Source organism: Lissotriton helveticus, chromosome 4_1 (genome assembly GCF_964261635.1).
Source record: "Lissotriton helveticus chromosome 4_1, aLisHel1.1, whole genome shotgun sequence".
Taxonomy (NCBI): domain Eukaryota; kingdom Metazoa; phylum Chordata; class Amphibia; order Caudata; family Salamandridae; genus Lissotriton; species Lissotriton helveticus.
In genome coordinates this window covers 1,586,326,940-1,586,348,534 of record NC_136063.1, presented here as the reverse complement: position 1 = coordinate 1,586,348,534, position 21,595 = coordinate 1,586,326,940, and the positions used below count along the sequence as shown (strand labels likewise).

Genomic DNA, 21,595 nt, shown 5'->3' with positions numbered 1-21,595 from the left:
CCAGCCCTCCACATACAACATCAGCCACTGATCTTCCCCACTGCATTTCACCACCTCCACATGCAACAACTCCACCTGTTCCAGCAAGCCCTCAGGCTCACACATTCAGGGATCCCTCTACCTCAACCAGTTCTCCCCCCTCACAGGTCCAGTCCTCCGACTACCCCAGACAGTCATCCGCCATCCAGTTCCAGTTCTTCCCAAATTTGAAGCAGACTCCCCCTTCCCACACCATTCCTCCCTGAAAGGTGCCTGACCTGCCCATTTGCTGGCCCTATCCTGGTGAGATTCATAAGGCGGTGGACTATGTTGCAATTTTCTCTGTGACATTTCAAAGCACACATGTGCGGACTGGAGTTTGTTCTGCCCTTTGCCCTTAATATTTTGCACTTTAAATGCTGATACAGAGTTTATGTAATAAAAAATTATATTTATGTTGTGAATGTTGTAGCTCTCCTTGCTCGTGATGCAGTACAATGTATGTGTATGTGTTAATATGTTCCATGCTCTGAAGTCAACATTACCATTGGCATGTACTTAATTTGATATTGCAGGCGCTCCAAGAGGTTCTGGCAACTAATGTGCACTTTTGAATGAGGATTGATGGGGGCAAGCTGCTTGTCTGTGATGGTCTACTCTGGTCTTGTTCATTATGTTGGATGGGCTCCATTTTCTCACACATGTCAGATTTGTTTGATCTCCATCAAGAGCAGCTATTCCAATTTACATGATGACTTGAGGGGTGGACAGGGTACAACATATCTGCGTGATCTAGCTTTATGTGCACACAACAGTGTATGTGTGTTGTCATCTTGGATGGGTATGGCTTCGTAGTCACATGGATGGATGTACATGTGCACACTTGAGTCATCTGACAGTGTGAGTGTCCAGTCATTGGCCAAAGTGTTCATGTGTATGTGCCCTTGAGCATCCCCCTCTCACCCATGTATGATCCAGTTGATGAGTGCCAGTTTGTTTCCATGATCAGACACCTCCTGGAGTGTTTGTGCACATGTTGGCGTTGTTGCCGGAGCAGTGTGCAGTGTGTCATTGTAACCTCACAGACCTAGGGTACACCTACATGTTGTCCACATCATTTGTGAGTATGCAGTGTGAGTCACTGCAATGTCTGTGTTGTGAGTCTTGGAATTCGACCTAGCTTTTGCTTACCTTTGTTCTCACTGTGCTGAATGACTCTGGGAAACAAACATGATATGTGACTTTTCACATGCATTGCTGTCACGTTCCACTTTATGTGCTCCACTATTTGTTAGTCTCATTCATAGCAGTCACAGTTGTACCTGAGGCCTACACAATGTACTATCCTCCACTAAGGTGTTTTGCTCTCTACCCTCCTCACCTGTACAATTCTCTTGTATACACCACTTCAGTCAAAACATGTGCCTCTGCATGCCATGGAAATGTTTGACCCTCCCCACCACTCCATGGTGTGACACTGTACTGTGTGAGAATGATTTGTATCCATAAGCATTGTGGCCCTCAGAACTGTTTCAGTATGTGATCTGTGCAATTGGACCCTACTTGATTTCAGTCATGGTTGCTGATGTACAGTACAGATGGGTTTCATGCACAGTCCTCTTGTCTTGTTCCACCACAGATATTTGCCTGAGTTGCGAAGCAATAGGTGATATCAAAAGTTTGTAGCTGTTTGCTGCGGCACTGCTACCCATGTGTGAAGTGAAGTGAGTGCTGTGAAGATTTGCGTTGTTCAAGTTCATGGTGGTGAATTCAGTTCGGTCTGTTACTGGAGAAGTGACACTTGCCTCAACCGTCACTCCTGTTGCTATACATTTGTTTCTGATCCTATTGACATGTGATTATGGTCACTGCGTCTGCACTTGACTTCTTGGTGGCAGTATGTTTGAATGACTGGAGGCTCTTTTAGATATGTGGTGGGGTGTGGCACGGTATGTAGATCTTAGTATCCTAGGAGAGTGTGATGTACATGGACAACGTTTTTCTGCAGATTCAATGCTGCGGTGACAGGACCGCCACAGCCGGGCTTGCTGGCATCATTTTCAATGGCTATGGGGGCCAACGTTGCTGAGGTGACATTAACTGGGCAACCTGTGCGATAGGTGTGGCCGTGGGCAGGAAGTGAATGTGTTTGGCCCCTCTGAGGTGCACACACAACACATTCAGGGCTGTTTGCATCTGAATAGATGTCCCTGCTCCTGTAGTTGCTGCCCCTCCCTCTGAGGCACCTACTTACACCTCTTCACAGCTCATCAAGGGTAGGAGTTGTGAGGGTTGATTGTTTACTGGGAGATTTGGAACTGTCAGGGAGCAACAAAGCATGGCAATTGCCATCCTGCTGTGCCTCTGCGTGGATGGAGGGTGGAGGCATATTTGCTAAACAGACCTGGGTAATGTGTGTTCTTGCAACTGGTAATGGGGCCCCCCTCACCTTGGGTTCCCCGTGCTACACCATGGCAGTGAGGCCAGGATAGTGGGGCCTCCTAAGGTGGCACCTTTCATGCCAGGGTCTGACTCTGTCGCGTTGTTGTGGGCCCCAAGTTGGAGGGCTGACTATTGGGCCCTGGGAAGCTGCCCACACTGGCCATGCCAATCGAGGCATGATTCGCTCCGCACGGAGCGATCTGTGACTCTTTTTGCACACAAAGGTTTCACCCTCTTATCAGAAAAGAGTGGACGAGCATAGGGGAGAATTAAATGCGAAATACCATGTCCATGCTCATATAACCATTGAACTTTGGCAGAACAGACCATTGTTTTAAATTATTGGGAAAAGAGAGGATGCTGGTGTCTCACCCATATTGATATATGTCTATCCCTCCGAGATTGGACCAATAACACCTTATCTACCGTGTTAGTATCAAGAAGCGTTTGGAGCCTTTAGAGCCCCGCTCAATTTTTATTCACCAGTGGAGGAAATATCTATCCGATACCATTGAGTACCAACAATAAGAAGCTACTGGAGGTTTGAAGGACCCCGTAAAAAAGTTTTACTTGTTATAACCACCTTTTGGACCGCCTCAGAAATTTCAGGAGGACACATTTGTGGTTTTTTGGGAGAGAGCTATCTATTTACACTGTCCTGAAGAAGGTGGCTCACAATAATAATAACGCCACCGAAACGCGTCAACGCACTATATGGCGTTACATCCAAGGATCTGACTGGGTGTTAAATTGATGATATAATTCATGGACACTCTTGCGATAATATATCGGATCTTATGTGGAGTAACGAAAATGAGGATGCTGCTGTAGTATTGCACTGTTGTTGGCTGCTCTCTTGTTTTTATCTTTCAATTGTTAACGATTTGTTTTTTAAATTGTGTGTGTATATTATAAATTTGCAGATAAGAGGTATTTTTAAACACTGTATGATCTATATGTAATGTATTTTTATTAAAAATTAATTTGTTATCTTCGGTCTTCTGGTGCTTTAGAGTATTGTCTTACATAATTAACTGTCTGGGACTCTATTGGTGGCAAATGTTAATACCACGAGTGGTGTGAATGAATGCAGACTAGAGGGAGTTTATTAGGTTGAGATTCATTAACAGTACTACTTCTAGTACATTTCAAATTGTCCCAGGAGAAATTTGTTTTTACTTACCTGTGGTACCCCTTCTCTTGGGTGTGGGGTCGCTCCCGTCTCTTGTTTTTGAACATGCCAATCGAGGCCCAGGATGTCCTCCTACCTGGCTGCCCATTGAGAGCCACCGTGGGGCACGCATCGTCCTTACTTTGCAGTCTGCAATGTATTGACTCCCAGCCCAGAAGCTATTCTGCCACCTTGAGCCTGTTCTGAGCTGTGTGAGTGGTGCTGGTAGGTGGCATAGTGGGGAGCAGCGTGCTAGGAGGAGTCAACACGAGGCAGCCTTCAGGTGCCCTGAGGGTGTCACTCATGTACATTGAGGGCGCTTCGCACATTGCAGTTCGCAGGTTTCCATAAACATAGTAGACCGATCCCTGCCTGCATGCTTGCTGGGAGTTGTTATTGTACAGGGGTTGCATGCGTGGAAATGTTTTGGATGTACCTCTTCTGTAGGGCGCAGCGGCGTCTTATCTGCTGGTAGTGCATCAGGTAGAGTAGCGGAAAGGCCTGTAGAGCAGGATCCATGGTGACTATGGTCGTATGGAGTTATTCTGGGTCAACTTTTCCTCTCCGTAGTTGTACTTCCGCCATCGGCGATGAGGTGATTTTACCGCCACGGTGTGATGGGCTGTTTGATACATCATAATCTGGTTGGTGGACAGAACGTCATTTCGCACGCCGATCTTGCTCTATTGGCTCCATCCGGCACCCTTACGGAACGTAAAAACGTGTGGAGCCAGAAACACAGCGGCGGTCGGAAAATCGGCTATCTCGGCCCATTGTAACATGGCGGTCGCAAGAACTGCAACCAGAGTGGAAAGATCGACGATTTGCACCGCCACCACTGCGGATGAACTTCCGCCCACCATTATAATTGGCCCCTTAATTCCTACATTTTGGAGAGAAGATTGGGATTTCAAAAATATATTAAATTTCAATTTCTCTGAAATGCTGTCATTGCATATTTTGATTTGCAAATCTGTCGATCTTTCTATGATATTGTCTGACTTGAACTGCAAACGTTTAGACTTTTTATTGTCAGTAGCTTCAAAATCAATTAGTGCATGTTGGAAAGATATCATTATCTTTTCATACTTAGTGGTCATGGATAATTTTTACGAGAAGAGCTGCTAATCTATCCTTATCTGGTATTGTTCATAACAGTCTTTCTTATCATTCTTTTTGGAAACCGATTGATAATTATATAACTTCATATTTATAATGTTTTTTATTTTTTCCTTCTAATTTGTCACTTCTTGAATTGTAACAAATGTATGGGTATTATGAGTAGCCCTGTCAAGTTTTTTCTACAGTTATGATAGTATGTTTTTCTTCTACCTTTTTAAATTATTCTTCATATTATATTGTATCTGTTGTATATTTTAGTAAAGATATTGTTATATTTTCTTGGTCGAAAGACTTTTGTGGGTCCTTAATACGGTGGATTGTCTTTGTTTATTATAAAATATTTTGGAAGACAAAAAAATAGTTTCTAGGAGGCGCAGTGTTTTTAGCACCTTTATTAAAGAGCGCAATTTTAAGTGTAATATTCGCTTCTACAGCGTTGAAATCAGGATTGTACTTTACTATTCTATTTTGGAAAATCTGCACTCATCAAGGTTTTGGTGGGAGATTCTTGCTTCCTTCTCCAGTATGGAAAGCCATGCTGTTTCAGAATGTCATTTAATGGCTTAGGAAAAGAAACTGCACAACTGTATTAACATTCAGGGGCTCTTTATCTGCAGCATATCTAAATTTATTCAAAATCCGATTTAAATTCGACTCATCAACTGCAGTGGTTTGAAGGAAGTATATCCGTATCGGGAGGCTGTTAACTGTTTTATTTGGTAAGGACAGGTTTCAGAAATTGTCCATTAAATATTTCTCCTTCCTTTCCAGACTCAACGAAGGTGTCAGCTGAAGATCTATTAGAAAAACTCCATTTGAAATATGAACAGAAACCATGGCTGGAAACAATTAAGCTTGTTCGCCATTGTTTGGTGAGGAACTTAAGTTTACCAGATATGTCTGGAAAAATGAGCTTCTTGGCCCAATATGATTCATGTAAATGTCAAATTTGGAGAGATTGTCTGAATTTGTTTTTATGTTCTTAGGCTAAGGTTGTACATTTTTTAGAGGGAGGTTGTTGTAGTTGTGTTTACACGTTAGGTATATTTCTGTTACGTGCCATTTAATTACTTGAGGTTGTGTACATGAGGGGTTTTGCTCCAAGTCGATTAATATCAATCTTTTTAGGGCTACTCCAACTATCGGGTGCTTCAATTTTGTCTTTACGTTCGTGACATTTCTTTCTCCGAGCCCAAAATGGCAGGTGAGACGTGGTCCATGCCTTAATATGCAGTGCTTTGAATGAGCCGGTAGTAACTGGCTCAAGCTCTGGAGAAAGACCAAAGTGGTAATTAGTGTGTGCCCTGTTTCCTGCCAAACCGTTTTACCGCTTCTGGCTTCCACTTCCCATACACCGGCCTGCGGGAATCGGCCATACCCAAGCTATGAACTCATGTCCTGCACCTTTTCAAGCATATTGGTCAAAAGCAGTGATGCGCACATTCTAACCATACTGATGAATGTCAATTAGACATTGGAGACAAACCTGGCAGATGTTAAAACCAAACACTGACTACCTGTTCTGATAATATTTTGGCTCATGCTTAGCTGTTTAGAGCCTCTCTCAGCTCTTTCATAAAAAAAAAAAACAATAGTTCGTGTCACCATGTTTCAATATGTTCATCCTGCCAACCTTAAGAGTTAAATGGCTGTGTTGGTTCCTCCGAGATGAATGACTGGGATCCACATGTTATCCTGAGGGAGAGTAAGCGCATGATGGTGAATATGGAACTTTTTGGCTTTCAGTTACGAGTGAATCTTTGTAGAAATCACCTACAATACATGAGCTATCCTACAAAGCAGACAGCCAGTGCTTGGCAGAGATAAATAGATCCTGCATGGACATTAGCAATTACAGCTGTTTTTCATTGATGGGGATACGCGCCTGCAGATTACATACACCTTTCTGCTGTCCAAAAATTAACCTTATGTGATGAATGGAACTGGCCACTTGAGCGCTACACCATGTCTCTGCGCGAAATGCATATCATTAATATACCTGTCTCACTAGTATAGGAAACTGTAACCCTTTGCCTACAGACAGATCTCTGAAGCAGATGCATGAACATGACCTCAGGCTGTCATTGGAACATAAAACATTCAAGTTACACATTGGAGTAGAAGCAGCAAAAGCAACCAAGCTATATAATATGCGTTGGAACCTGTGACCTTCAGGTTACGCACGGATTGCAGCAACAGATTCTCAACCTCACAACCTTTCAGATTGAGATTGAAGCCTTGAAAATTACACAGCATTTTTTGGCATGTGTTTGTGGATCCAAACTCCAGTCGTTTTTAAAACTTGTTTTCCCCCACCTTCACCCCCTCCTTACTCTAAAAAATCTCTGAAATCAATTCACCAGATTCCTCTCTTCCATTAATGGTATAATGAACATCGTCAACTTATTCCCCCACTTCCTCAAAAAGCGTGTAAATCTAGTTTTAAGGAAGGAGTAGCTAAAATAGCAATATACGCATTAGTAATCTCCAGCCAGGTGTTAAGGTTCTTCCTGAAGGTGTGCAGAGTGGGGGAACATCTGATATTCAGCGGGAGCTCATTCCAGGTCTTTGATGTGATGTAGGAGTAGGCGCATCCACCCACTCTTGCTCTGCGGATGTGCAGGGTTTTGGCGAGGGCAAGGTCGGCGGAGCTGAGGTCTCTTGGGTATGTGGAAGGAGACTCTTTTGTTGAGGTATTTGGGTCCGGTGTTTTGGAGGGGATTTGTAGGCGTGAGTGAGTAGCTTGAAGGCTACTCTATTCTCGACGGGGAGCAAGTGGAGGTCTTGACGGTGCTGGGTGATGTGGTCATGTCATGGGATGCGCAGAGGAAGAGTCTGGCAAAGGTGTTCCGGATGGTCTGGCGTTTGTGGAGCAGGGATTTATTGATTCCAGTGTAGAGGGTGTTTCTGTAGTCCAGTGTGCTTGTTATGAGTGCGTGGGTGATGGTCTTTCTGGATTCGGGTGGGATCCACTTGAAGACCTTGCAAAGGATGCAGAGGGTGATGAAGCATGTGGAGGAGACATTGTTGATCTGTCAGGTCATGATGAGGGAGGAGTAGAGTATGATGCAGAGGTTCTGGGCATGGTCATGGGAGTGGGGGGGGTTGCCGAGGGTGGTGCACCATCAGATGTTTTCCCATGCCAAGGAGGTAGGTCCGAGGACGAGGACTTCTGTCTTCTCTGAGTTGAGCTTCAGACAGCTGCTGCTCATCCAGGATGCAACGTCTTTCATTCCTTCCTGGAAGCTGAGTCTGGTGGTGTTGGGTTCCTTTGTGAGGGAGACGATGAGCTGGGTGTCATCAGCGTAGCATACTATGCTGAGACCATGCTGTCTGACGATGGCAGCGAGGGGGGCCCTGTAGATGTTGAAGAGCTTGGGGCTGAGCGATGATCCTTGGGGTTCTACGCAGTTTATCTATGTGGGTTCGGAGAGAAAAGGCAGGAGTCTGATTCTTTGGGTTCAGCCAGTTGGGGGCGGTTGCCTGTATGCCGGCGTTGTGGAGCTAGGCGGTGGGGGTCGGTGTCGAAGGCTGTAGAGAGGTCGAGGGATGTGAATGAGGGCTGCGGTGTGGCCCTGGTTCGAGGAAAGTGTGGATGTCGTCTGTGAATCCGGATTGGGAAGAGTCGAGAATGAAGTTGTCTACGATGAAGTTCGTTAGCTGGATATTGACGATCTTCTCTGTGACTTTAGCCGCGAAGGGGAGGAGCGAGATGGGTAGTTTTTGTGGTCCGTAGGGTCCGCAGAGGGCTACTTGAGAATGGGCTTGATGTTGGTGCATTTCCAGTTGTCGGGGAATGTGCTGAATTCAAAGTTGGCGTTGATGTTGCATCGTAGCTCAGGTGCTATGGAGGCGGCTCTGCGGAAGATGTGTAGAAGGTAGGGGTCCGTGGGGACCCCTGAGTGAATGCTCTTCATGGTTGTGGTGTTGCCTTCGGGGGAAACAACCTTTACAACGCAACCATTACATCGCACTACACTTACAATGCAGTAATTACATAGCAACATCCTTTACAAGGCATGACATTACAATGTAGGCATTACAATGCATACTACTACATTGCATGTCACTACAACGCAGGCATTACAACGCATACCATTAACAATGCATACCATTGGAGTTAGAATAGTCATTTTTAACCCCTACACTATCCTACACTTACCCTACTGTTGCACCCCCTGAAGTTAGAATAGTAATTTAGTATAAAAATATAAATTTTTACCCCTACACTATCCAACACTTACCCTACTGTTGCACCCCCTGGAGTTAGAATAGTAATTTGTACCCCTATACTATCCAATACTTACCTTAAATGCAACGTAATGGTATGCATTGTAATGGTATGCATTGTAAAGGTAGTATGCGATGTAATGCAATGCGTTGTAAAGGTAGTTTTTTAAAATGCGATGTAGTGTCATGCGATGTAATGGAATGTGTTGTAGTGGATGTTGCAATTTAAAAACTGCATTATAATTGCATGCGTTGTAACTGTATGCTTTGCAACATCATACATTTGTCTTCGGTGGTGACCGGGGTCCAGGCACAGATGGTAGGCTGGCTGGCGTTGCTGGAGGTAGGTGTGGTTTTGGTGTCTGTTTGTTGAAGTCGTAGAGGGATCAGATTTTGAGATGAAAGTTGGAGCCGAGTTTGTTGCAGAAGTCCTGTCTGAGGCTCCACTGCTGGGTTTGGTGAATTCCTGAATGAGGCTGAATAGTTCCTTCGAGTTGGCGAGGATTTTGTTCTGGATGAAGGTCCTTTTGGTGAATCTGATGTGTTGGTGGTACTCTGTCATAGCGTTCATGTAGGTGGTCCGATCTTCTGCGGTTTTGCTGTTTCTCCATAATTTCTCAAGATGTCTGCAGGTGCGTCTGAATTCTTGAGGGTCAGTGGTGAACCAGGTGGCTTTCATGGGGCGTGTCTGTCAGAGCTGCGAAGTGGGGCGATCTTGTCTACGCAGTTGGTGATCCATCTGTATAGTTCGTTGGCTGCAGAGTTGATGTCGTTCGTGGTGGGAGGGGGATCGTGGTTGAGGGTGGAGTTGAGGTGCTCCTTGGTGACCTTGCTCCAATACCTTCACAGAGGTTGAAGTGAAGGTTTGTGAGTAGTTACTTTAATGGCTTTATCGAAGGAGAAGTGTACGCAGTGGTGGTCTGTCCAGGGGGGTTGGGTGGTGTGGTTGGAGTGGATATTGTTCCCTCCTGCGAAGATGGAGTCAGGGGTGTGTTCTGCCTAGTGGGTAGGGGTGGTGATGAGCTGTTTCAGTTTGATGTTGGTGAGGTTGTCCAGGAGGACAGTGGAGTTGGGGTAGCTGTGGTTGTCGAGGGGGAAGTAAATGTCTCCGAGCAGTATGTAGTCCATGGAGGCGGTGGCGGGGGGCGCTATGAGGTTAGTGATTGTTGTGGTGAACGTGGTTCATGGTCCAGGAGGTCTGTAGGCGAGGGTACCACTTAGGGTCATTCTGGGGCTGGTCTGGATCTGGAAAAGGAGGTGTTCCGTGGGGGATGAGGAGAAGTTAGTGCTGGAAGTGGTGAGTAGGAGAGAGTTCTTGTGCGCAATGGCGAGTCTTCCTCCCATTTGGTTGGGACGGTCCTTTCTCTGGCTGTATGGTGGTGGGCATGGGGATTTGCTGAGGTTGGTCTAGGTTTTTCGGCAGGAGAACCACCTGTGTGGGGTGTTCAGCGTAGACAGCTGGAACTTGTTGTTCCTTCCGGGGTTGAGTGCTTGAAGGGCAGCTGAGTGGTAGTGGTGGGCGGTCAAAGAACCAGGGTTCCTGGCGCTGGTCTCAGTTGGGCGCAAACGGGCTTTCCTTTGGCACGCAAGCAGAGCAGCCGCGCAGCGGCACCATTAAATAGGGAACGGGGAGGGAAATGCAGCTGGGAGGTGGGAACAAGCAAGGGGGGGAGAGGCTGCGGGGGCAGCAGCAGCTGGAAGACAGCGAGAGGGACACAACAAGGCAAAGAATAAAAGTCAACAGACGAAACTGTGCGAGGGGAGAGCAGGGTTTTCTGACCAGGAGATCAGAGGTGCTGCTCAACCTGCCACGCAGCGGGCGCCACTTAATAGGGAATGGGGAGTGTAATGCAGCTGGGAGGCAGGAACTGGTGGGGGAAGGGCCGCGGGGGCAGCAGCAGCGGGAAAACGGCAAGAGGGACACAACAAGGAAAAAAATTAAACAAGGACACAAGACACAAACAAAAGAATAAAAGGCAACAGATAGGTATAACAGACATAAAAAGACAGACCAAGGCAGAAAACAGAAAAGGCTGGCCAAGTGGACCAGCAGAAGAGCAAGGATCTCCCTCTGGACCACCAGGGATGAGGCGCAGGCAGGAGCCTCACCTTTTATAAATCCGACCAGCTCGTTCCTATTCTCTCTGACCTTGATTGTTGACCAAACTATGCTGCATTGCATGCAAAGCAGTACAAAAACCCTTCCCTTCCTCATTACCCTATGTCTGTGGACCAAAGAAATGTCTGAAGATAAACTCTTCTTAGGGGTGAGGCGCTCAGGTTCAGAATGTTCCCTTACCAGAATCACCCCTTTGTGTTAGTTGCAACAGCCAACCCATCCCCATCCCCTACTACTACAAGAAGCAATTAAAGACCGCTATTCCTACCCTAATTGAAAGCTTCTCTTAACTCGTCTCCCTCCTGTCGCTCTTTTTACATCTTCCTTGATACATAGTCTACTACCCGCACTTTGATAAAACTTGTAGTCCTGCCATTGTATAACCAGCTTGTTTGCAGAGGTCCGCTATTAACTCGTAAGTACCTATATACACCCGGGTGTTAGCACGCTATATGAAAACGTTACATATGTACCTACCTTGCACTATTTCAATATGACACCTGGAGACAGATGATTTTCATGATTTTTTTACCACATTTCAAACACAATTTAAATTGGCTTACAATAGCTTGCAGAACACAAATACAGCAGACTGCATTATTTTTGCACATCGTAAGGCAGCCTGTATCCACCTTGGAACGATCAAAGTCAGAGATTGGGTTTGAGGCTGTGACCCTGGAGGTTGAACAAACCTACCAACAAGTGTTAACACCATGAATTATTTTAATGAAAGACTTACTTGCTAGTACCCACTCTTGGTATATGTTGTGCCAAAGGATTATTGGGAGCACTGGGAGTGTCTCAGTCCTGAGGTACCAGCAGATTTCAGGTTGGAACTGAGGCGCTGTGTGAGACACTAAATACGTTTTTGCGAATGCATACCAAAGGCCAGCACCAAGGTGCAGTGTATAACTCTAGATGTCATGGTGTTTGTAGACTGGTGCATGATAAAACATTGTTGGCCATTTGAGCCACTCATTCAGTTCAGCATTACCCCTATTTCTAGTACTTGTCGTTTTTTCATAATAAATGCTGAATGGCACCTCCCAGAAAATAACCGGAAAAAAAAGGGTTATTCTTCCAACTTGGCCTGTGTCACCTCAGCGGGACCTCGGAGACTGGTCTATAGAGGGGGAGTTGGCAAAAGGTGGAGGTATAGGGGATCCTCAAATAATTTCTGTTTGCACAGCTTATACCATGTTCGATGTCCTAATTGTTCCTTAATTAAATTTACCATTCTGGTATTTGATGGAAAGAACGGCTAAGGTGTGGGTGAGCTTTTGGTCCTTGGTAGTTAGCAAGGTAGCTTGGGGTCAGATGAACTAACCTCAGCACTTTGTGCTGTTCCTCCAGAATCAGAAAACATAAGTAAATCTAAGATGTTTCTTGGTGTTGAAATTTCACTCTTGGTCTCCCTTTGGTCCATTGCCTTCGTTGCAGGATTGTAAGCACCAGGTCTCACTTCAGTCAGGGCTCTTTTAGTGTCCTTTAGCAAGAAAGCGCATAGCTACCCGAGGGCATCCCAGCGCTGACATAGGCTCAACAATAGACACCACAACCACATTAAGAGAACAGCCACGTTTTTAGAAGTTTACGAAGGCCAAATGATTAGATTCACTGCGTATTTGGAGTGGGAGGGTGTTCAATATCCTGGCAGCATTGTAAGAAAACAGACGGCCCCCGCCTTTTGCCCTTATGATTCTAGGGACTAATGCAAGATGGCGATCCGAACGCAGGCATCTATTTGCGCGATAAGGCAGAATAATGGAACGAATAACAGACGGCCCCTTCCCTGCTAGCGTCTTGTGAACGATACACATGGCCTTAAATTTAACTCTCTCCTGAATAGGAACCCAATGGAGGGACTTCACAGCTGGTTTCGCAGATTGGCGGTTTGGAATCCCAAGCAGCATCCGCGCAGCGCAATTTTGCATCGTCTGGAGCTTCAAGATGGTGGCACAAGGAGCTCCTAAATAGAGAACATTCCCATAGTCCAGGCGAGAGAGAATTAAAGCCTGGACCATAAGCCTTCTTGCAAGGCAAGGTAGAAGAAGGATGCCATAACTGGAATCCGTCATATTCCGAGCCTGTGACTTAAAGCTAAAATCATGATCAAGCCAGATACCCAGACTTTTAATCTGGTTCGCGGGAGCGGGAGCAGAACCCAGACAGACTGGCCACTTACTTCTGCATTCAAAATGGAGGAGTTCCCAAGAAGCATCAACTCTGTCTTATCGCCATTCCGTTTCAAATATGAATGATCTATCCACTTGACCACCTTCTCCAAGCAAAGGCGTAGGTCAAGAGAGAAACTATCAGAATGGTTCAGGGCCACAACAAGTTGAGTGTCATCAGCGTGGGTGACAATCGCACCCCAAAAAGAAGCACGATCTTCACTAGCGGACTCATAGATACATTGAACAGGGTGGGACTCAAGGACAATCCCTGCGGAACACCGCAGCGGAGAGACATCAGTTTTGAAGTGGCATCACCTTCAAAAACCTGAAAAGACCTAATTTCCAAAAATGATTGGAGCCACACTATGGCTCCCCCAGTCACCCGCAAATTTCTAAGTCTATGGACTAAAAATTGGTGGTTAACAGTGTCAAAGGCTGCACTAAGATCCAGGCAGATGACAGCTGTAGTACCTCCGGCATCCAAGATCTTCTTAGACTCTTCGACTACTGCTAAGAGGGCAGTTTCTGTACCCTGTAGGGGTCGAAATCCAGTCTGCGAGGGGTGTAGAAGATTGTGGGACTCCAAAAATGTAGAAAGGAGGAACTACTCCAGTAGAAATGGAGGCGTTAATCAGCTCCAATATAATAGGAGAAACAGTTCCGGATGCCCATTTCAAAATAATAGGAGGAGCTGAGTCTCTAGACAACCCACACTTTACGAGCGCCAAGATAGGTTCGAACAACTTGGGGTCCATCAAAGGAATTTCTTCCAAGCGATGATTTCTGCTCTGAGGAATAGCATCCAGCATTAGCGAATTACCGTGGCGATACGCAAAAGGAAGTATAGATGGCTTGAATTTTTTCATAAAAGATATCTGTGCCCTACTCAGAGAAGGTAGTCATTTATGTCCCTCTAGTAGCAACAGAAGGTCAAGCACCCGACTCTTGGGAGACCAGTTACGGTCCTTTGGTGCTGGCAAGTCCTACAATCTTCTTTTCCCAGCAGACAAACAGAATCCTCTTTCTTCCTATTGATATTCTTTCAGATGTGGGGCTGTCCAAGGTGATGGCGGTGAGCTGCGCTTCTTAATCTGTGCAGAGGCCAGTGACTGGAGAATGCCCTAACCCCAATACTTGCACCTTTCCCTTGAAAGTATAATTTCTGTTTGCTTTATTTTCTTTCCAAATTCACTGCAAATCTCCCCAGAATTCCTCATTCAAAATGGCCTTTGCCTTCTGCCCCCTGCAAGAGTCTGGTGTTCCCTTTCAGCCGCACAGCACCGAAATGAGGTACTTTTTCCTTTCCAGGTCCTAGAACCAATTTTACCTCCTGATTGTATGTGGTTCAGTTTGCTCTCAGGCAGCAAAAAGTACTTTTTTTTTTTTAAAGATGCTTTGTCACTACACTTATGAAACTGAGCATTAACCAGTCGACTGAGTTTATAATATGTGAAAACATTTTGAATCGTAGTCTGACCTATTCAGCAGCAGGCAGCGTTTGGTACCTGTTCACTGTGGAAGACCTATGCTTCCTTAAATATTAGTATGCCCTATACACTAAGCAATCTAGCCCTTTGGGCCTGCAAAATACACGTAGGGATAACTTGGCTATTATATAAAAGTAGGTGTCATTCATGGCAAATAACTTTTTCTTGCCTTCGTCACTGCAGTGGGTTTAAAACTGCAGACCTGTGAAAGTAAAGTGATGTTCCATGGAGTCATACACTTTAGTCCTATATGTGGGTCGGTGGTGTAGATACAAACTGCCGCACAGATGAGATTTAACTTGCACACCTTTAATGCCCTTCCTGTGCCAACTTACCATGGCCTCACTGGAAACCTAAGTATGCCAATTTGTTGTAACCAATTTAACCCCTTCGCTGCTAGGCCTTTTCCCCTCCTGTGCTAAGGCTTTTTTTGGCGTTTTGGAGTAGTGCGCGCTTAGGCCCTTGTAACTTTTTGACCACATAAGGTATCCACGCCAAATTTGCGCCCTTTTCTTCCAACATCATGTGGATTCTAATGGCGCCCAGGGTTTGTGGATTCCCTTGGAGGGGTCCCAGAAATTACCCAAAATATAGTGATTTTTTTTGTTTTTTTCAGAAAAATGGGAAAAACGGGCTGCAAATGAAAGCCTCTGGGTTTTTCCCTGAAAATGGTATCAAAAAAGGGTTTGTGGGGCTGAAATCTCCATTTTCTCAGCTTTTAGGGAATGACAGTCTTTTGTCAGAGAACCGAAATTTTTCACTCAGTTTTGGCTTTTTTCTGGGACATAGCCTATTTTTGCTATTTTTAGAGCTTTCCACCTCCTTCCAGTTAATGGTAGAAATGAGTTTGAAAGCAATAATGGATCCTGGAAATCTTTACATTTTCGAAAAGTAGACGACATTTTGAATTCAGAAAGGGGTCATTTGTCTAAATCCATGAAGGTTTCGTTATAGAAACTAACAGTTAGATATTGGAATAATTGAAAATTTGTTGAAAAAAACAGCCTTTTGTCTCAACGTTTTCACCTATAACTTTTTCTAATTTTGACAGCTCTTGGAAAGCAATATACCGTTACATCCGTTAGACCTTCCTGGTTGTGGGGATATATAGGACTTGTAGTTTCACCAAGAACCCGACGAACCCAGATCCAAAAACTGAGCAGCAACTTGCAATGGTATTTTTTCATTTACTGGGTATAGAGCACTTTGTCTTGGAAAATGTATACATGGAATAATCTGTATGAAAGACACCTATGTATTTCTGAATTGCGTACGAATTATAGAGTTCAGAAACAGTATATAATTGCACATTTTCAAAATTGGGAATACTCATACTAGCATGAGAATTATTGGTCATTTTTCAAAAAGATTTTTTTTTTTACACAATGTCTTTCATTGAAAGGGAGAAATGCATGAAAGCTCAATTGGTAATAACAGTTGATTTACAAATCTGAATTACCCCAAGTGTCCCGATAAAAACGGTACCTCACTTGTATGGGTCGGCCTTGTGCCTGCGACAGGAAACGGCGCAAAATGCAACGTGGTCAACCTAAATTTTGCAGTTACAAATTGACCCTTTTTTGGCAAAGAGCCTACCTGTAGTTTTTGCACCCTAGCTCTGCCGGCACCTAGGGAAACCTAGCAAACCTATACATTTTTGAAAAGTAGACACCCAGGAAAATTAAGGATGGGGTGACTCGACTGCCTACCACCAGGTTTTGTTACCCAGAATCCCTTGCAAAGCTAAGATTTTGACCAAAAAAAACACATTTTCCTCACATTTCTGTGGTGGAAAGTTCTGGAATCTGCGTGGGTCAACAAATTTCCACCCACCCAGCGTTCCCCCAAGTCTCCTGATAAAAACGGTATCTCACTTGCGTGGGTAGGCATAGTGGCTGCGACATGAAATAGCGCAAAACGCAGCATGGTCGCACCTCAATTTCCCAGTGAAATTTAGCACGTTTTGGACAAAAAGACTACCTTTTGTTTTTGCGCCGTAGCTCTGCCAGCACCTAGGGAAACCTAGCAACCCTATACATTTTTTAAAACAAGACACCCAGGGGAATTCAGTATGGGGTGACTCGTCTGCCTACCCCCAGGTTTTGTTATCCAGAATCCCTTGCAAACATAAAAATTTGACAAAAAAAACACATTTTCCTCACATTTCTGTGGTGGAAAGTTCTGGAATCTGTGTGGATCAACAAATTTCCACCCACCCATCGTTCCCCCAGGTCTCCCGATAAAAACGGTACCTCACTTGCGTGGGTAGGCATAGTGGCTGCGACACGAAACAGCGCAAAACGCAACATGGTCGCACCTCAATTTCCCAGTGAAATTTAGCACGTTTTGGCCAAAAAGACTACCTTTTGTTTTTGCGCCGTAGCTCTGCCAGCACCTAGGGAAACCTTGCAAACCTATACATTTTTGAAAACTAGACACCCAGGGGAATTCAGGATGGGGTGACTCGTCTGCCTACCCCCAGGTTTTGTTACCCAGAATCCCTTGCAAACCTAAACATTTGACAAAAAAAACACATTTTCCTCACATTTCTGTGGTGGAAAGTTCTGGAATCTGCGTGGATCCACAAAATTCCACCCACCCAGCGTTCCCCTCGGTCTCCTGAAAACAATGGTACCTCACTTGCGTGGATAGACATAGTGGCTGCAACAGGAAACGGTTCAAATCGTACGGTGGTGAATTTACATTAACCTATTGCAAAACTACCTTGATTTTGGGGGGGGGCATCTGAGTTTGTGGCCCGGGGCTCGGTGGTATTCTTTGCAAAGTAGCAAACCCAAACAGTTCTGAAAACTAGACACCCGGGGGAGTCCAGGGAGGTATGGCATGCATGGGTCCCCCAATGTTTTCCTACCCAGAACTCCTTGCAAACCTTAAAATTAGGTAAAAATAGCACTTTTCCAAAAATTTTGGCGTGGGATCGCCGTGCCGGCAACAATTTCCTACCACCCAGCGTTCCCCTTGTTCTCCCGAGTAAAAGGATACCTCACTTGTGTGGTTGCCCCAAAGCAGAACACGCCAAAAATGAATTTTGAAAAAAGTAGTATTTAGTAGTATTTAAGTTTTACAAATTAAGCCCCCCAGCCTGAGTCACATGCCTTGGGCCCACCCACACAAGTGAGGTATCATTTTACTCGGGAGAACAAGGGAAACGCTGGGTGGTAGGACATTTGTGCCGGCAGCGAGATCTTACCCAAAAAAGTACAGAAAAGTGGTTTTTTTGACCAAAATTTAAGGTTTGCAGGGGTTTCTGGGTAGGAAAACATTGGGGGACCCACGCATGCCATAAATCCCTGGACTCCCCCGGGTGTCTAGTTCTCAGAACTGTTTGGGTTTGGTAGTTTGCAAAGATGCCCGCCAAGCCCCGGGCCAAAAGCTCAGGTGATCCCCTCAAAAAAGAAGATTGTTTGGCTAAAGGAAATTTTTTGGTCTCCACAGTAAGAATTGGGCCTTTTCCTAAAGCAGCCACTATGCCTACCCACGCAAGTGAGGTACCATTTTTATCGGGAGACCCTGGGGAACGCTGGGTGGGAGGTAATTTGTGTGAGCCCAGTGATGCCACGCTTTCCCACACTAAAACGTGTGAAAACATTGATTTTTTCCAGCTAAAAATGAGGTTTGCAAGGGATTCTGGGTAAAGGAACGTTGGAGGATCCACGCAAGCCATACCTCCTTGGAAGCCCCCGGGTGTCTACTTTTCAGAAATGTGTGGGTTTGGTAGGTTTCCCTAGATGGCTGTCTCGCACGGGGCCAAAAACCCAGGTAACCACTCTTGCAAAAGCTAGTGGACTTGACATTGTCACCATTGTCAAATTCACCAGCTTTTGCAAGAGGGGTTACCTGGGTTTCTGGCCCCGTGCGAGACAGCCATCTATGGAAACCTACCAAACCCACACATGTCTGAAAAGTAGACACCCAGGGGCTTCCAAGGAGGTATGGCTTGCGTGGATCCTCCAACGTTCCTTTATCCAGAATCCCTTGCAAACCTCAATTTTAGCAGAAAAAAATCAATTTTTTCACACGCTGTAGTGTGGGAAAGCGTGGCATCACTGGGCTCACACAAATTACCTCCCACCCAGCGTTCCCCCAGGTCTCCAGATAAAAACGGTACCTCACTTGCGTGGGTAGCCATAGTGGCTGCAACAGGAAAAGGTCCAAAACGTACGGTGGTGAATTTAAAATACCCTGAAGCAATATAACTTTGATTTTGGGGGGGGGGGCACCTGAGTTTTTGGCCCCGGGCTGGGTGGTATTCTTTGGAAAGTAGCAAACCCAAACAGTTCTGAAAACTAGACACCCGGGAGAGTCCAGGGAGGTATGGCATGCGTGGGTCCCCCAATGTTTTCCTACCCAGAACTCCTTGCAAACCTTAAAATTAGGTAAAAATAGCACTTTTCCAAACTTTTTGGCGTGGGATCGCCGTGCCGGCAAAAATGTCCTACCACCCTGCGTTCCCCTTGTTCTCCCGAGTAAAATGATACCACACCTTAACAGAGTTACTCAAAAGTCAAACATTCAAGCACGGCTATCTATTCCTCAAAGACACACACATACAGGTTGGATTTGGCACGAGGGCGAGTGATGGTTCAGTACATAAAATTTTATTAACTAGATATTTCAAAAAAATGAAATGCTCTGTCAATAAATAAATGCATAAAAACCGAACCAGTGACTCGCAACTCGTGAGCTGTAAAGCCACGACAAGGCACCAACCGTTTTACAGGCCATTCACGCACCTTTCATACCTGATACAAACCAGAACATTGACACCATCCGAATGGAAAAGCAACACATAACAACAATCACAATAAGGGACAAGGTACACCCTACTGCAGAAAGAGAAAAAAAAACAATTATTACTGCACACCCATCTAATCCGCAAGCACACACACATACTGGTTGGATTTGGCACGAGGGTGAGTGATGATTCAGTACATACAATTGGATACGCAAGTAATTTCATCAAAAATGAAATACACTGCGTATAATTGAAAGTATGATAAACTGAACCACTGACTCACAGCTCGTGAGCTGTAAAGCCACGTCAAGGCACCAACCTCTTTACAGGCCATTCATACACCTTTCGTACGCGTGACACATACAAAACATTCACACCGCCAGCCGCGGATCCATCACATTTAAACACTCACACCAGCAGACAGCGCCATTCAAGGGCCCATCACTTTCACACGCCCACATTTCTGACACTGCAACTACACAAAATGATGGACTGTGTGGAGTGTCACTCAACTAGCAGTGTGTGTAGTGACCAACAGAAAGTAACTACTCACACACTGCCTGCCGAGCGCCAGTCCACCCACACCACCATCCAAGCACCAGACCATGCACACCGCCAGCCAAACACCACTCAGCGCACACCGACAGCCAAGCACCACTCCACACACACCACCAGCCAAGCATCACTCCACGCACACCACCAGCCAAGCGCCACTCCACAAACACAACACCAGCCAAGCACCACTCCGTGCACAGACAGCTAAGTACCACTCCACGCACACCGTCCAGCCAAGCGCCACTCCACACACACCGCCAGCCAAGCGCCACTCCACACACACTGCCAGCCAAGCACCACTCCGTGCACAGACAGCCAAGTACCACTCCATGCACACCACCAGCCAAGCGCCCCTCCACACACACCACCAGCCAAGCACCACTCCACAAACACAACACCAGCCAAGCACCACTCCACAAACACAACACCAGCCAAGCACCACTCCGTGCACAGACAGCCAAGTACCACTCCACGCACACCACCAGCCAAGCGCCACTCCACACACACGACCAGCCAAGCGCCACTCAACACACACCACCAGCCAAGCACAACTCCGCACACACCGCCAGCCAAGCACCACTCCACGAACACCACCAGCCAAAGACAAATCCAAACACAACACCAGGCAAGAGCAAGAGCACACACACCGCCAACCAAACACCAGACCACGCACACCGCCAGTCAAGCACCAGTCCGCAGACACCGCCAGACAAGCACCAGTCCACAGACACCGGCAGCCAAGCGCCAAACCATGCACACAGTCAGACAATGGACACTACACGCAAATCAACATCATACTTTAGTTTTTTTTTTTAAATAAAAGAGAAACAAAAACAAATTGCAAATTGATACAAATCTACTAACTCGACAACTAAATCTAAAAAGACTACACAAATACAAACTTTGAAACTGAACAATAAGTTTTACAGAATAAAGACCAACCAGTTCACTTTACCACTCATTGATACTCCCAAAAATTCTTTTGCATGTGGTACAATCTAAAACAAGCAGGTACACACAGCCTGGGGTTTGAAGGGCAGTCGGGGCAGTACATGCGAACCTCCTTCCGCAAACCTCTTCGCCAACAGACTCTACATCTCCGACTGGGAAAGTCTTTTGAGGTTGTAGGAGGAATTGTATCAGGAAAGTGGCGATCTTTCAATCTGGCAACATCCTCCACCACTCCAACTCTAGGAACACTTGCCTGTTCCACTAAAACAAGGCTGCCTATTACAGACTCCTGAAACTTTACAAAAGTCATCTTTGACTGGGGACAAGATTTCTGGAACACAACAAAAGCATTAAAGGTTGCCAAGTGGAAAAGATGGATAGCCAACTTCTTGTACCAAATGTAAGCCTTACGAAGAGCAGCATACGGTTCCAACCTCTGATCTACTCTGTCAACACCACCCATGTACTTATTGTAGTGCAGTATGCACACAGGTTTGGGCACTTCTGCAACCTGACCCCAAACAGTCACCGGTTCAGTGCTTTCATCATGTATTGTAGTCAACATGTAGACATCTCTCCTGTCCGAAAACTTCACAGCTAGAAGCT

General features: G+C 45.6%; 1 protein-coding gene across 1 annotated transcript in view; it reads left to right on the top strand.

The window, feature by feature from the left end:
• Window positions 1–21,595, top strand: part of LOC144827606 (mediator of RNA polymerase II transcription subunit 1-like) — a 648,236-nt gene that overhangs the window by 143,557 nt on the left and 483,084 nt on the right. Inside the window, exon 2 of the mRNA XM_078685852.1 lies at window positions 5,486–5,586. Within this exon, the coding sequence (XP_078541978.1) occupies window positions 5,486–5,586 (101 nt within the window). The remainder of the gene's footprint in view (window positions 1–5,485; window positions 5,587–21,595) is intronic.